Below are 15,520 nucleotides of genomic sequence, written 5' to 3' on the forward strand. Positions count from 1 at the left end.
TTGTTTTTTGCCCCGCCCCACCGCCCCATCCTTTTATTAGAATCAATAAAAGGTCAGAGTATAAAACATTTGCAAACATGTAACTAATTCCAAGGACAGACACGGCGTTGATATTGTTATGCCCTGCGGGGGTTATGCAAAACCCTCCTGGTCAAAGCAAACACTTTCACTCAAAAATGGTCCTCATTACATTATTTGAACTTAGACTTGGCACGTGTGTGTGTGTGTGCGCGCGCGCACGTGACTGATGCATTCATAACGTTGCACGCGTACGTTAAAATTAGCACCACGATCCGCTTAATACTTGCACGAGCCACCAAATCTGGGCTCTGTTTCCACAATAAACTCATTTACACTATGAGACATCTCCTTTACCAGTGGCAAAATATAGTAGTAGGTTTTTACCCTTTAAACTGGTACAAAACTGACACCTTTAGACAAGGATATCATGTTTGCAATGACCACAACACAAGCAGTCAAAATGCAAACAAAAAGAAACAACTCTGATAATGATATGCACTGTCCTTGAAGTTGATTGGTCCACACCCGAGACAGATTTTCTTAGAGCCTAGTCTCCATTGGTGGTGGACCAGAAGACGCCTTTTGATGCCTTTTGGCGTCATCTGGTCCAACACCAATGGAGACTAGGCTCTAAGAAAAGCTGTCTCGGGTGTGGACCAATCAACTTCAAGGACAGTGCATATCATTATCATTATCAGAGTTGTTTCTTATTGTTTGCATTTTGACTGCTTGTGTTGTGGTTATTGCAAACATGATGCCTTGTCTAAAGGTGTCAGTTTTGTACCAGTTTTAAGGGTAAAAACCTACTACAATAAACTAATTGCGAAGGTTTGTTTGTGCGCGCCGAGGATGACACGAGCGACGTCTCGTTCCATTGAGATTTTGACGGCGACTGAAAAAAAAGTTCAGTGGATTTTTACAAGCGGGCGCTAAGACGGACATCGCACATTCGGACACAACCGTGAACCTCGACTCTCCCACGAGACGTTATCCTCGTCACCGTCAACCAAGCAGGGCCGCAAGCTGCCGTTGCTGCTTGCGCACTCTCTCTCTGTGTGTCTGTGATGTGATGTGCTTACGTGTCTGGCCACAGTTTATTCCCAACTGCTAAGTCTCCAGATTGTTAAATGTTGCGCGGATCGCCCTTCCCAACGTCGCGGCGTGCTGAAGCAATGATAGCATTGGCGAATTTGTTCATCACGTGACAACTTTATTTATTTGGCTGTGTCGGGTGGAGGAGGCGCGCACGACACAATATTAGCATCAGACTCACCCCAAAACTGATCAATTATGAAGCAGACTCTTGCTTTCATGGAATTAAGGACGGAATAATCACCCCAGACATAATGAATTGCAGCAAGAGACAACAACAACAACAATTACCGCGTGAGTCCCAGCATCACGATGCACAGCTGTCTACACACAACACAAATAGCACGTGGTCTGCATATTAGCCACTCTGTCATCAGTCACCTACCCCCGTCCCCCTTCGCATTTCCACGTGCGCAGGCGCAATGCAGTGCTCGGTGCATGGACTGGGTGCTGCTGCCACATCGCTGGAGGATTCCCCCCCCCCCACCCCGTTCGATAATCGATAATTGTTTATCCGGCCGTGCAGCGAGCGAGCAAACGGCGTTGGAGCCCGAGGGTGTTGAATGTGAGTGCAACAGCAACGAAAATAGACTGTAATCTACGCTTCTATATCGCAGAAATTTGTTCCTGATATATTAATAACAACAACAACAACAAAGTGAGCTTCGCGGTTCCTGGTAATAAATAAATTGGCATTGGCACGATACGTCGAACGGAGGGAGCGCTGTCGTTTAATGACGGCTCGCCATTCGATTTGATAACTCGAGATCCTTATAAATCACGTACTATATATTGTTGTGGGAATGGGCACACGCGTATTTTGTACACACATACACACAATCTTTCACTAAAGCTATAGATATTCCTTCATTGTCGTTCAAACAAATACTTCCAACTCCGACATCTTCCATGGAGATGCTCTCATGATATGGGAGGTGATTATGATAATACATTCCCATACATCCAAGGGGGGGGGGGGAAACCTCACCGGGTCGAAAGGTATTATTATCCCATGAGCCAAGGGTACCAGGTGGGGTGACAAATGCTGCCAGTGGGCAATGCCCCCCCCCCCTAGGCAGAACGCGTGACGTGTTATACACACACATACAGTCCCTATGTATTGTAATATTCCATAGAGGTTCCATATCACAATCGGGTCCCCCCCTCCCTTCAAAATTATATTCTGTCGTACTCCATTAATGGCATGGTTCTTATATATTAAAAAAGCTACCACGATCAACGTGCTATCATGTACATGTGTAATCGATCGTTGAAATGCTTCAAGAAAATCATTGTTAGCATTTGCCACCGGAGGTGGTACCGATGATACATTTTCAGGTCAATTGCTCAATTACTCCACCTTGGGATATTTGGGCCATTCCCCGTTATTTACGTATTTCTTGCATGTCGGGTGAAATTAGAGGACCCAGAGACATCCTATGCGAGTGTGCACATAATACGCAGACTCGATAGGAATAGGTCGCCAATCTGCTCGCTCTACTGGAAGGTGAATAATGATGAGATATGATAATTTGTTTTTTACCCTTTTATCTGGCAACAAAACTGACACCTTTTTTTGGTTTTTGTTGCCAGATAAAAGGGTAAAAAAAACAATTATCATATTTTTTGACTGGCAAATGAGGTACCAATGGTGTAAATGATGACATATTTGACTGCTTGGCCACATGGTGACATGCGAAGGCATTACATCAGAATGTTTTGAGTGTAATGGATTTCCTAATGCACACACATTTTGTATGGATGTTTTGGGTCGTCCCCCACCCGCCCCCCCGTTAAGAAACCAGTTAGATGAGACTGCCCTCTCTTGACCACCTTACTATATAATGTGACCCCAAATCGTCCTCAAGGGGCCCAATGAAGCTTCGGGTTTCTGTGGTTGATAAGACCACCACAACACCGGCCTTAGCAGTGATGCGTTTCAAAAGATACGTGGGCTCCGCGTGCTGGTGTGCGCTTACGCTCATATATTTTGCCTGTGGTGTGGGAATGGCATTTTCAGATTTTTTTATTTTACAACAGTGAATATAGTGCAAGTTTTTTTGTTTTTAAGTCGGAGATGCGTGTAGGCTGTAGGGTGTAACGACGATCGAAACAGCAGGACGATATAAAAAATCGGGCGACTTGTCCCTTTTCATCAAAATGTAAAACCACCGCGTAAGCGTTACACGCATCTACAGCACACGTAAAGTGTATGTTAAAAAAATCTAAGTACGTGTCAAAAGTTCGCAGTTAAATCTGAAGAAAGAAAAAAAAGTCATCAGACGCGTTTAATAAAAGCCGCCATGGCGATTCCAACTATAAAAATACGTTAATTTGTACAACATCAAACCAAAAAAACGGAGTGAAAACGAACGCGGTCGTCGCTAACGAGTGTCCACATAAGTTAACGCACAAAGTTACACACGCGATGGCGGGGCGGCGGGTGTTATTAAAAAAAAGTCTCTCGATATTCCGTTGTTCATCAAGACGCGTGCCCAGTCCCCCCACTCCCCTTCCGTTAGGTGCTCGGTTACTTCGTAGCGCGACTCGACCGCGAGTAACGACCACAAGCGTCAACCGGCCACACTCCTCCGCACACACACACGCGCGCAACGAGTGAAACACTTGGGGTGCCCGTGTGACATTACGATGAACCGTTGGGGTAAGGAACTGCAACACTGAGAACGACTGGTGGGTGGTGGGTGGTGGGTGGGGGTGGCGGAGAGGTCGATGGGTCACGTTTCACAAAACTATAACATCGAGCAACACAGACAACGGACAACCGTGCCATGGAATCAATACACACGGGGCCCTGCACGGCACAAGCACTACGGCGCGTTTCGCTCGTAAGCACGTTTTCAAGTTCCGCAGAGTATTTTTTTTATTCTCGTTTTTTTATGGCAACTTTGCAGATATAGCTGCGGGGACAGTCATACTCATTTCAATGAGTTTTGTGAAGAGGATCGTATCCGCCAGGCGTTGGCGGCTGTAATCCAGCGCTGTGGAGGAAAGAGTTGGTGGATTGCACAAATGTCGTGAAACTCCCTTGCCGTGAGGCGTCGTGGTCGCCAAACCCTTGGCTTGCCAGGAGAAGGCGGTTAGAAGCGAGTGGACTAATCTCCATCTCTTTCCATCTGTACGGGGTTAGGAGCGCTGCACAAACCACGCGACCTCCACATGCGCTCCGGTTTCCTCTCCCGCATGGTACACGCGCTCGTCTAAGGTTGTCCAGAAACATCTGCGACGGTTTTCACCGACGACCCCTCAACGGCCCTACCCACGGGGATTGGAAACCAGTGCTCTGAGAGCATTTTTCAACCCTTCGTAAAATGCCTATTTGTTCTCCGTCAGCCTAGCGTATCTGTTTGTGGTTAGTGGTAGGTTTTGTTCATCTCGTACTATAGGAGTCATGTTCATCAAAGAGTGGCTCAACTCGATCCATCGTGCAAGCCCAAAGTTCTCGTGTAAATGTTGTTGGGTCATCTTTTTTTGTTGTTTTTATTCGGAAACGCATTTGGTCTTCAATTTTTGCAGATCGTACATTTATATTTGAGCCATCCGCAATCCGTAAACTATTATATTTCCTTTCTGCAAGTACGCGTGGCAAAGAGAGGAAATATTTGGCGTAGCCAGCTCAGCGCATAGTTTTCTAACCCTGCATGACATAAATGAGCAATGGCTATACTGCAAGTGGTGCAAGTCCAAAACAAGCACATTATTGATATTTTTGTTTGTCGATGGGGACAAAAAAAGACAGCCTGTATGCGGATGTGTGCGACACGCATCTTGGGTTACATCTGCGTTTAACTGCGATATCACATTTTAATTCTCGATTGTGCGTGTTGAAAAGCCCGATGACACATTCGAAACAATTTGACACCACGAGTTATTTATATGTGTGCACGTTCTAACAATACTCTCGCAGTCCCAAAACGATGAACACTCATCTCCCCTCCTGTGAAACCTCATCATCTTTTCGCACACTCGCTCTGAGTTTATTAACCATTGTTATGGATGGGACGTTTCCTTAAAATGCAGAGAAACTGTCTCTCTTTCTTTCTTTCGCTTGTAAGCAATTTAATATTTTTTTGACAGGGGGGTGGGGGGGGTCTGTTTTGTCATCGTCGGTATCAAGAGATGAGGAATCCCTTTGGAAATCTTGCAATTTAAAAAAAGCGCCCGATGTACTTTTAAACGGCTGCAGAATAATGTTTTGTTACTGACCTGAAAAATCCTACAACAGGGTTGGCCATCACGATGTTAACGATTGCTTGATTATTTATTCACAAACGCCCGTGGAATGTTCGATTTTGGCCATTTGTACAAATGCCTTTATTTAATCTTTCATCAAAGTAAACTCTTAAGATGTTGTCGCCCCCCCCCCATGCATCAGTTGTGACGCTCGCCTGCCAATGGGGCTCTCAGCAGGTTCAAAATAAAGTCCATGAAACCGACGCGTTTAAACGTACTCGCTCGGCCCGTTCGCAAAAAAATATAATCCGTGGATGTTGTCGCTCAGTCATTTGGCCATTATCCTTATCGTCGCTCCGGTTACTGTATTTAAAACATTAAAAACCTTGGCACTCTGCTTTTAGGAATGTTCAGTAGTGCACCATGCCACCGACCTTCACACACACAAAGACAAAATATCCCCCGTATAGCCTGAACAGACTGTAGGGGCAAGTGCTGTTAGCGAGCACCTATGAAAGGCCAGCACAGCACACGAGGTGGGTGGCTAGCACCACGCCCGGCCGCCTCTGTCTCCCCAGTGGCGATTTTTATATATCACACCATGTACTTATTTGAGGCTGAGTCGACCTAGGCGAGGCCCATGACCGGTTCAGATAATCGCCACTGGTGTTGGCCGTGAGCGGGAATCGAACCCGGGTCGCCGGATTCGTAGCGCAGCGCGCTAACCGCTACACCACCGCTCCCCACACACGCTGACACACACACACTGACACACACACACTGACACACTGACACACACACACGTCAAACCTCTATCTCGCGTAAGGTAATCAGGCTTGTGCGTGTCACTGACTGGCCCGAAAACCCAGCACCGACAGCCAAGACGAAATACAATTCCAGAGCCTCAAATGCCGTGCGGCTGGATCGAGTCCCCTCCTTGTGACTTTTCAATCCAGAAAAGTGGGTGTCGTGTTGCCGCGGCTTAAGGACCTCTTTCATGTCGCCCGTTCGGGTGTGTCGCTCGCGCCGTCAAAGTGTTGAACTCGTCTCTTAATAATAATAATAAGGGCGGCCGCCTTAATCTCACCCGCGGTGATGCTGTGCAGTTGCTATTTACGTTCATTAGCCGATCGGGCGTGTGCGTCTGAACTGAACTGGCGTGCTCGGTTCTGCACTGGAGCACAAGGGAAAAGCCACCGTAAAAAATATAACACCGCTGCAACCAATCGGTTTAGCTATCGCAGGTCACGGTCACGGGTGCGCTCATGTTTTAAACTATCGGCACACGAATCGGTTGACGTGTGGCTGACAGGGCTCCTATTACATCGCGGGATCTTGAAGGGATTGGCGGCAGTCCGGGCAGGCCTTCATCCAGTGGTGCGTTGACCAGGGGCATCTGATGGAAGATGGTGATTACATCTACAGTCAGCTTTAGAAGCAATCGAGTTTGTTGTTTTTATCTACTTTGTAAGCCGGGTCCCCCTTGTAAAGGTCGACGTTAAGCCACAATGGGCTCTCGCCTGGTCATAAATATTCTGTCGTTCTGGATTCTGGGGTCAGGAGTAGAGCTGCCCGACTGACACGGGCGCGTTGTCTGTCGAAGAGCGGCATTATTTCCCGGGACAACGGCGGTCTTTCGGTTGCGCGGAGCTGCAAGCCGTCCTTGGCAGAAGTTAGCGGAATGTGCACCCTTGCACGGGTGTAATCTTACGTTTTTAAAAAAAAAAAAAGGGGGAGGAAAAAAAAACCGCTTTAAAACTAAATATTATTTTTTCAATGTCGCGGTCCAATTGCGCCGTGCTGTCAAGGAGGGAGAGGCTCGCGAAGTGGTCGTCCAACTCTGGGGAGCTGCGGGCGTGGGTGGACGGCGAGTTTCTGTTACGGAGGGCGAGGGGAAGCAAAGGGAGAGTGAAAGGAGGGAGTTGCTGGAAACGAGGGGGTTTAGCAGAGAATAATGACTGACCACCGCTGATGAGATAGGATTGCCTGCCAAGCAGGCAGAGTCAAGCTTTCGCTGAAGCCACAAACATGAAAAGCCCACTTCAATTTCCTCCACCCCGATTATCCGGTTTGTTACTTTGTGAGACAAATCCCCGCTGTTAAGTGCGCGTGCGTCGTGAAAATCAACCGCGAGCACAGGGGAGTTACATTTGCGTTCGCTCCACGTGGTTCGCTTTGCGTTGCTTGTTCATCTGCTGCGATTATCTTCACTGGGATGATTCACGGTCAACCTCGGTACGGTTTAATCATGATCTTCAAAGGGACAATCGTGGTTCCTCCCTCCCTCCTTTCGATCAAAACTCCTGCGGAATGACCACGGCCCATTCTCTCGTCACATCTGCGTGGCTTATCGCGCTCGATGGGGCAATCGTCGACGCTGGGTCGAGTCAGCTCGTTTCTCTTGACGCAGGATTTTACGATTTCGTTCACTTGGCTGCTGCAGTTAGTTGCACGATTACCGACTCGGAATAAATGCTTGGAATTTACAGAAGGTTTGGCAGTACGGATTAAGCAACAAAAAAATGCTTGCTTTTAAGCTTAAATCTGATTCAAGTTAACTTGATGGTAAACGCCCATCCACCAGCAACCACCGAACCGTTGTCACTGTACGGTGGTGACGAGGGGGCAGGGCTTTTAGGCCAAGTTACTCTAAACCAGAGAGAACGAGGCAAGGTATTAATAAAAAAAACAATACGAATAAAAAGTAAAAAAAAACATTTAAAAAAAGTCCTTCAAGTACAGCCTTTGTTAATTAAGTTAATAAATTGTCTACGATATATGCCTGGGGTGAAGCAATGATACAGCGGCAAGCGCCCTGCGCTACAAGTCCGTCCACCTGAGTTCGATTCCCCACCGCTGCTAACATCAGTGATGTCATCTCTAAACCGGTCCCGCGCCCTTCAAAAATCTCGCACTGACCTAGGTCAAGAAAGTTGTACAACTCCCATGACCACAAGAACACAGAGTCGGGTGTAGTTCATCCAGCAGCGGATTGATAAACGGGCTGTCAATTCTCATCAACCGCTCCACGGTCCGAAATCTAAACAGACGGTCGAGATTAAAACACGACTCAAAAATGCAGTCTCGTACATTCCCGCGATCAATTCCGGGGCTGCCTCTCTTGGCCCGCCAACGCTTGCCGGCAGCTGTAGAGCCACTTGATGATTCGGGCGTTGCGTTCGATGACCGACACCATGGAGGGCGAGTGGTCGGCGAGGTCTGGATCGGCGTCGGGACCCTCACCGGGTCCCGCGCTGCTGCGCCGCGCCGACAGCCCGTCGAAGTCGGGGTCGTCCCACTGCGCGCTGCTGCAAGCGCGCCCCTCCTCGTGGCGCTCCCCGCGCCCCTCCTCGCTTTCCGTCGCCATCAGGTCCGCCGCCGTCGCTTCAAAGTGCGCGGAGCGAGCGCGCTCCAGGCACGCGGCCGGGGGGGGTTCCACCCCACAGCCGTCGAAGAAGGCGGCGGCCGTGTCGGCTCCGTGCCCGGCGACCGCCGGCACTGTACACGACGCGGAGAGGAGCGCGGGAGGAGGGGACGAGCTGCAGGCGAGCGTCGGTCCCGAGCGACACACGAACGCCGACTCGGGCAGCGACATGGGCCGCGCGGGCCTCCGCCGCGATCCGACCACGTCCGTCGTCTCGACCGAGCGCGCCTTCGGCTCGCGGGGAACGTCGGTGCCGTTGGTGCTCGCCAGCACGCCGGGCTCCCCCGCGAGACCCCGCTGGTGGTGATGGTGGTGTCGGTGATGGCTGCTTGGATTTTGGGAACAAAGATGCTGCTGCTGCTGCTGCTGGAATTCTGGCAAGGCCACTTTAGGTTCCTCGTTCTCCGCTTTGCCTCGGGGCCTGTGCTCGGGCGAGCTTTTCATCGGCTGGCCGCCGGACGGCAGGAGAAGTCCCAGGGATTGCTCCTTGGCGCCGCCCATGCCTTGGAAGAACCTTCGCAGGAACTTGACGTGGCCGGCCTTGAAGACGGAGCCATCGTTCCCGTTGGAGTCGACCCCTTGGGGTTTTTCCGAAGCCTCCGGCCAGCACGGTGGGACAGAGGGCTCAGGCCCGACCCGGCCGCCCCCTTCACAGTGGCCGCCCTCGCCTCTGTCGGCGCACGGCGATCTCTGCAGGTCGTTGATGGCGTTGTTGAGCACCTCGAGGTTCAGGTTCTGGCCCCCTCCGTTTGCGGTGCCGTTCGCCGCGTCCACCTCATCTTCATCGTCGTCGTCGTCATTCTCTCGGTGTCCGTCACAGGCGCCTACGCCGCCGCCGCCACCCTGGGGCGGGCTCGGCTCCCCGTCGCAGCGCGGCTTCACGTACTTGGCACGGTCGGCCTCCAGACGCTCGCGCACGCTTACCCTGCCGCGCTGTGACCCCTCGAAGTGCAGCCGTAGGTACTCGGGTCCTTTGCTCAGAATGCGCATGCAGTGCAGGGGGGCCCCTGGGGAGGCCGGGCGGGGTCTGGCGGGCCTGGTTGGCCTAGCGAGCCTCTGCTCTAAGCCCACGCCGGCCGGCATGATGTCGTTTTTCCCAGGACTGCCAGATTGGGCGATTTTGTGTGCAATTGGACGGTGTTGTATTCTGAAATGTGTTTGAGAAAAAAAAAACTGCTTTTAAAAAAACACGTGGGTTTTTTGGGGCTCAAATCTGGAAAATGGGGGCACTTTTGGGCTCTTCTGTCCAAAGTTTTGGCGCTATTTTAGCAAAAAAAAATAATTGGCAGTCCTGTTCGTTCCTGCCTCGCTCACCAAGCGCCAGATGCACTAGGCCAATTTTTCCGGATTATTTTTTTCTCTCTTCTGAATTTTTATTAGCGGTTACGGAGCTCGAAATCTGTGTCGCCGCCTCCGTTGCTAAGTATTCGCTTTATCAAAGCTCGGCAGCGACGTTTGTTACAAATTTTTTTTTATTTTGGTTGTAAGTAAATACTTGCTGGTGGCAAATGCAAAACGCGAGTTTACATTTGCCAGCATTCAACCGAGAATGATAAATTAGAAACGTGGAAAATGTAGTGGCGTATTAATTTTCTTTTTGCCTGCTTTATCCCTCCACTCGTTTCCCTGTAATGGATGTTGGCGCTGGCGGCGCGATGTGGAATAACCCTCGCACAGCGGGTCCCGCTCGCTTCAATATCAAAACCACTTCCAGTGACGTGACGTTAACGTCTCCTTTGGGAGTCGGAGTCTTCCGAACGACCAAGCATAATAACGGCTCGTGGGGGCCGGGGGGCGTCCTCGAATAATAACTTCTGCTGCACGCCGTGTCTTGATTTATCGGTCATGCGCTAGACCCCTGTTGTCTTGCAGCCTTTCTGCTTCCTGCAGGAATAGGTGTCGGGGGCTTGTGAGCTCGTACGGTTCTCCACGACCGGGAAGGCCGCATCAACCGAGCGTCCCTCGACCGCAGATCCGAGAAGAAAACTGAAAAAGCAAAACGGAGGGGAAACAGGCGGCAGCAAACGGAAACGTCAAAAGCAGAACTCCATCGGAACATCTACCCACTGACGCAAACCTCTCCCTCCGCCGACGGACGCTGTAGGAGTGTTGGTGGTACAGTGGCGGGTTTAAAAACGTGTCATGTTTGTGCACTCTAATGAATACGAGCCTTTCACAAATGGCCAGCCGAGGTGTAACAAACGCTCGCAGTTGTCCCACCACGAGAGCGTGTTCTGTTTTGGGTTCCCCACCCCGTTCCCAGCCCAAAGAAAGTGGTTTCCAAGCCGGCAATGCTTTCTCAACAACAACACCACCGCACTGTGCCGGACTGCCACCTTTTCCACACGTGGGACCCAAGGACCCAACTCTCCGCTCTGCGGTGAAGTGCCCTTCGTTGCGTAAAGTAGGGTGGTGTGTGGGGCGCAGCGCTAACGCAAGTGGTCGGGCCTGCTGTGCTGTGGCTACGGACCACCCTTGGGCGAGGCCGGGTTCAATCTCTGGCCACCACGGCCAACATCAATGGAGATCATCTGGACCGGTTGGTCCTGGGCTTCCGAAAGGTCAACTCCGGCCTTAAATGGGCAGCACCTGGGTGCCCGTGTTGTAAACATTAGCACAAAGGGCCACACCATCATAGTACTGGCAATGTCATCACGGGGTCTGACCACACCACCAGGGTTCTTACCACACCACCACGGGTCTGACCACACCACCAGGGTTCTTGCCACACCACCAGGGTTCTTGCCACACCACCACGGGTCTGACCACACCACCAGGGTGCTTGCCACACCACCACGGGTCTGGCCACACCATCACGGGTCTGACCACACCACCAGGGTGCTTGCCACACCACCACGGGTCTGGCCACACCACCACGGGTCTGACCACACCACCAGGGTTCTTGCCACACCATCACGGGTCTGACCACACCACCAGGGTGCTTGCCACACCACCACGGGTCTGACCACACCACCAGGGTTCTTGCCACACCATCACGGGTCTGACCACACCACCAGGGGTCTTGCCACACCATCACGGGTCTGACCACACCACCAGGGGTCTTGCCACACCATCACGGGTCTGACCACACCACCAGGGTTCTTGCCACACCATCACGGGGTCTGACTACACCACCACGGGTCTGACTACACCAACAACGGATGGTGTTCGCCACACCAACATGGTGCTGGCAATGTCATCACGGGTGTGTGTGTGTACACTGTGTGTGTGTGCACTGTGTGTGTGTACACTGTGTGTGTGTACACTGTGTGTGTGTGTGCACTGTGTGTGTTTACACTGTGTGTGTACACACTGTGTGTGCACTGTGTGTGTTTACACTGTGTGTGTGTGTACACTGTGTGTGTGTGCACTGTGTGTGTGTGTGCACTGTGTGTGTTTACACTGTGTGTGTGCACTGTGTGTGTGTGTACACTGTGTGTGTTTACACTGTGTGTGTGTACACTGTGTGTGTGTACACTGTGTGTGTGTGTACACTGTGTGTGTGTGTACACTGTGTGTGTTTACACTGTGTGTGTGTACACTGTGTGTGTACACACTGTGTGTGCACTGTGTGTGTGTACACTGTGTGTGTGTGTACACTGTGTGTGTGTACACTGTGTGTGTTTACACTGTGTGTGTGTACACTGTGTGTGTACACACTGTGTGTGCACTGTGTGTGTGTACACTGTGTGTGTTTACACTGTGTGTGTGTGTGCACTGTGTGTGTGTGTGTGCACTGTGTGTGTGTACACTGTGTGTGTGTGTGTGTTCACTGTGTGTGTGTGTTCACTGTGTGTGTGTGTGTACACTGTGTGTGTGTTTACACCGTGTGTGTGTGTACACTGTGTGTGTGTACACTGTGTGTGTGTGTGTACACTGTGTGTGTGTGTACACTGTGTGTGTGTACACTGTGTGTGTGTACACTGTGTGTGTGTGTACACTGTGTGTGTGTACACTGTGTGTGTGTGTACACTGTGTGTGTGTACACTGTGTGCGCACTGTGTGTGTGTACAGTGTGTGTGTGTGTACAGTGTGTGTTCACTGTGTGTGTGTGTACAGTGTGTGTGTGTACACTGTGTGTACACTGTGTGTGTGCACTGTGTGTGTGTGTACACTGTGTGTGTGTACAGTGTGTGTGTGTACAGTGTGTGTTCACTGTGTGTGTGTGTACAGTGTGTGTGTGTGTACACTGTGTGTACACTGTGTGTGTTTACACTGTGTGTGTACACTGTGTGTGTACACTGTGTGTGTGTGTACAGTGTGTGTGTGTGTACAGTGTGTGTGTTTACACTGTGTGTGTACACTGTGTGTGTACACTGTGTGTGTGTGTACAGTGTGTTCACTGTGTGTGTGTGTACAGTGTGTGTGTGTACACTGTGTGTACACTGTGTGTGTGTGCACTGTGTGTGTACACTGTGTGTGTGTGTACAGTGTGTGTGTGTGTACAGTGTGTGTGTGTACACTGTGTGTGTGTATACACTGTGTGCACTGTGTGTGTGTGTGTACAGTGTGTGTGTGTACACTGTGTGTGTGTACACTGTGTGTGTTCACTGTGTGTGTGTACACTGTGTGTGTGTATACACTGTGTGTGTGTGTGTACACTGTGTGTGTAGTGTGTGTGTACACTGTGTGTGTGTACACTGTGTATGTGTACAGTGTGTGTGTTCACTGTGTGTGTGTGTACACTGTGTGTGTTCACTGTGTGTGTACACTGTGTGTGTGTTCACTGTGTGTGTACACTGTGTGTGTGTGCACTGTGTGTGTGTTCACTCTGTGTGTGTATGCACTGTGTGTGTGTGCACTGTGTGTGTGTGCACTGTGTGTGTGTGTTCACTGTGTGTGTGTACACTGTGTGTGTGTGTACACTGTGTGTGTGTTCACTGTGTGTGTGTGTACACTGTGTGTGTTCACTGTGTGTGTACACTGTGTGTGTGTACACTGTGTGTGTGTTCACTGTGTGTGTACACTGTGTGTGTGTGTACACTGTATGTGTGTGTGTACACTGTGTGTACACTGTGTGTGTGTGTACACTGTGTGTGTACACTGTGTGTGTTCACTGTGTGTGTACACTGCGTGTGTGTACACTATGTGTGTTTACACTGTGTGTGTCTACACTGTGTGTGTGGTGTGTACACTGTGTGTGTGTACACTGTGTGTGTGCGTACACTGTGTGTGTGTATACACTGTGTGTGTGTGTTCACTGTGTGTGTGTGCACTGTGTGTGTGTTCACTGTGTGTACACTGTGTGTGTATACACTGTGTGTGTGTTCACTGTGTGTACACTGTGTGTGTGTTCACTCTGTGTGTGTATGCACTGTGTGTGTGTGTGCACTGTGTGTGTGTGCACTGTGTGTGTGTGTTCACTGTGTGTGTGTACACTGTGTGTGTGTGTGCACTGTGTGTGTGTGTGCACTGTGTGTGTGTGTATACACTGTGTATGTTCACTGTATGTGTGTGTGTACACTGTGTGTGTGTATGTTCACTGTGTGTGTGTGCACTGTGTGTGTGTTCACTATGTGTGTGTGTGTACACTGTGTGTGTTCACTGTGTGTGTGTGCACTGTGTGTGTGCACTGTGTGTGTTTACACTGTGTGTGTGTGTGTGTACACTGTATGTGCACTGTATGTGTGTGTTTACACTGTGTGTGTGTGTACACTGTGTGTGTGTACACACTGCGTGTGTGTGTACACTGTGTGTGTGTACACTGTGTGTGTTCACTGTGTGTGTACACTGTGTGTGTCTACGCTGTGTGTGTGTGTACACTGCGTGTGTTCACTGTGTGTATACACTGTGTATGTTCACTGTGTGTGTGTACACTGTGTGTGTTCACTGTGTGTATACACTGTGTATGTTCACTGTGTGTGTGTTCAGATGGCTGAGAGCTTCCTGAGTGCGGGCACGGCGACAAAAGCAACAAAAGCAGTACAGTGCGGTGGGTGGCTCGCACATACCACGTGTCTAGCTGGTGATGATGTCTAGATGATGTCTGCATGTGTCTGAATGATGTATCTGGATATCACCGGGCCCTGGTGATGGTGGTGGTGATGATGGTGGTGGTGGTGATGGTGGTGATGGTGGTGATGATGGTGATGGTGGTAGTGGTGGTGGTGGTGATGGTAGTGGTGGTGATGGTGGTAGTGGTGGTGATGGTGGTAGTGGTGGAGATGGTGATGGTGGTCATGGTGGTGGAGATGGTGATGGTGGAGATGGTGATGGTGGTGGTCATGGTGGTGGTGATAGTGGTGGTGATGGTGGAGATGGTGATGGTGGTGGTGATGGTGGTGGTGATGGTGGTGGTGGTGGTGATGATGGTGGTGATGGTGGTGCTGATGGTGGTTATGGTGGTGGTGGTTTTGGTGGTGGTGATGGTGGTGGTGATGGTGGTGGTGGTGATGATGGTGGTGATGGTGGTGATGGTGGTTATGGTGGTGGTGGTTTTGGTGGTGGTGATGGTGGTGATGGTGGGTGGTGGTGGTGATGATGGTGGTGATGGTGATGGTGGTGATGGTGTCCCTGTCAAGTTCGTGGTCAGCCAAAGCCAGCACACCACCATCTGTCAAAGCAGACAACCCACACCTCACCCCCCCACACAAACACCGACACACACACACTGACACACACACACCAACACACACACTGACACATATCTTCACCTCCACTCCCTCCCCATCGCTACCCTCCCACGCGTTAAATCTCCGCTAAACGACTACGGCTGGCGCCTGGCGTTGGTTCGCACTCCCATCCCTGCACATCCCCTTGCTGCCAGGGGATGATGTGGAGGGTTAGAGGGGG

General features: G+C 50.5%; 1 protein-coding gene across 2 annotated transcripts in view; it reads right to left on the reverse strand.

Annotated features, from left to right (window-relative positions):
• LOC144724962 (uncharacterized) overlaps positions 1–15,520 on the reverse strand; it is a 36,190-nt gene continuing 20,670 nt past the window's right edge. For both annotated transcript variants that reach the window (XM_078604317.1, XM_078604318.1), the window contains exon 2: positions 1–10,714. In XM_078604317.1, the coding sequence (XP_078460443.1) occupies positions 8,405–9,811 (1,407 nt within the window). In that variant the 5' untranslated portion in view covers positions 9,812–10,714 and the 3' untranslated portion in view covers positions 1–8,404. The remainder of the gene's footprint in view (positions 10,715–15,520) is intronic.

This window comes from Lampetra planeri, chromosome 22 (genome assembly GCF_965212315.1).
Source record: "Lampetra planeri chromosome 22, kcLamPlan1.2.h2, whole genome shotgun sequence".
In the NCBI taxonomy this organism is placed as follows: domain Eukaryota; kingdom Metazoa; phylum Chordata; class Hyperoartia; order Petromyzontiformes; family Petromyzontidae; genus Lampetra; species Lampetra planeri.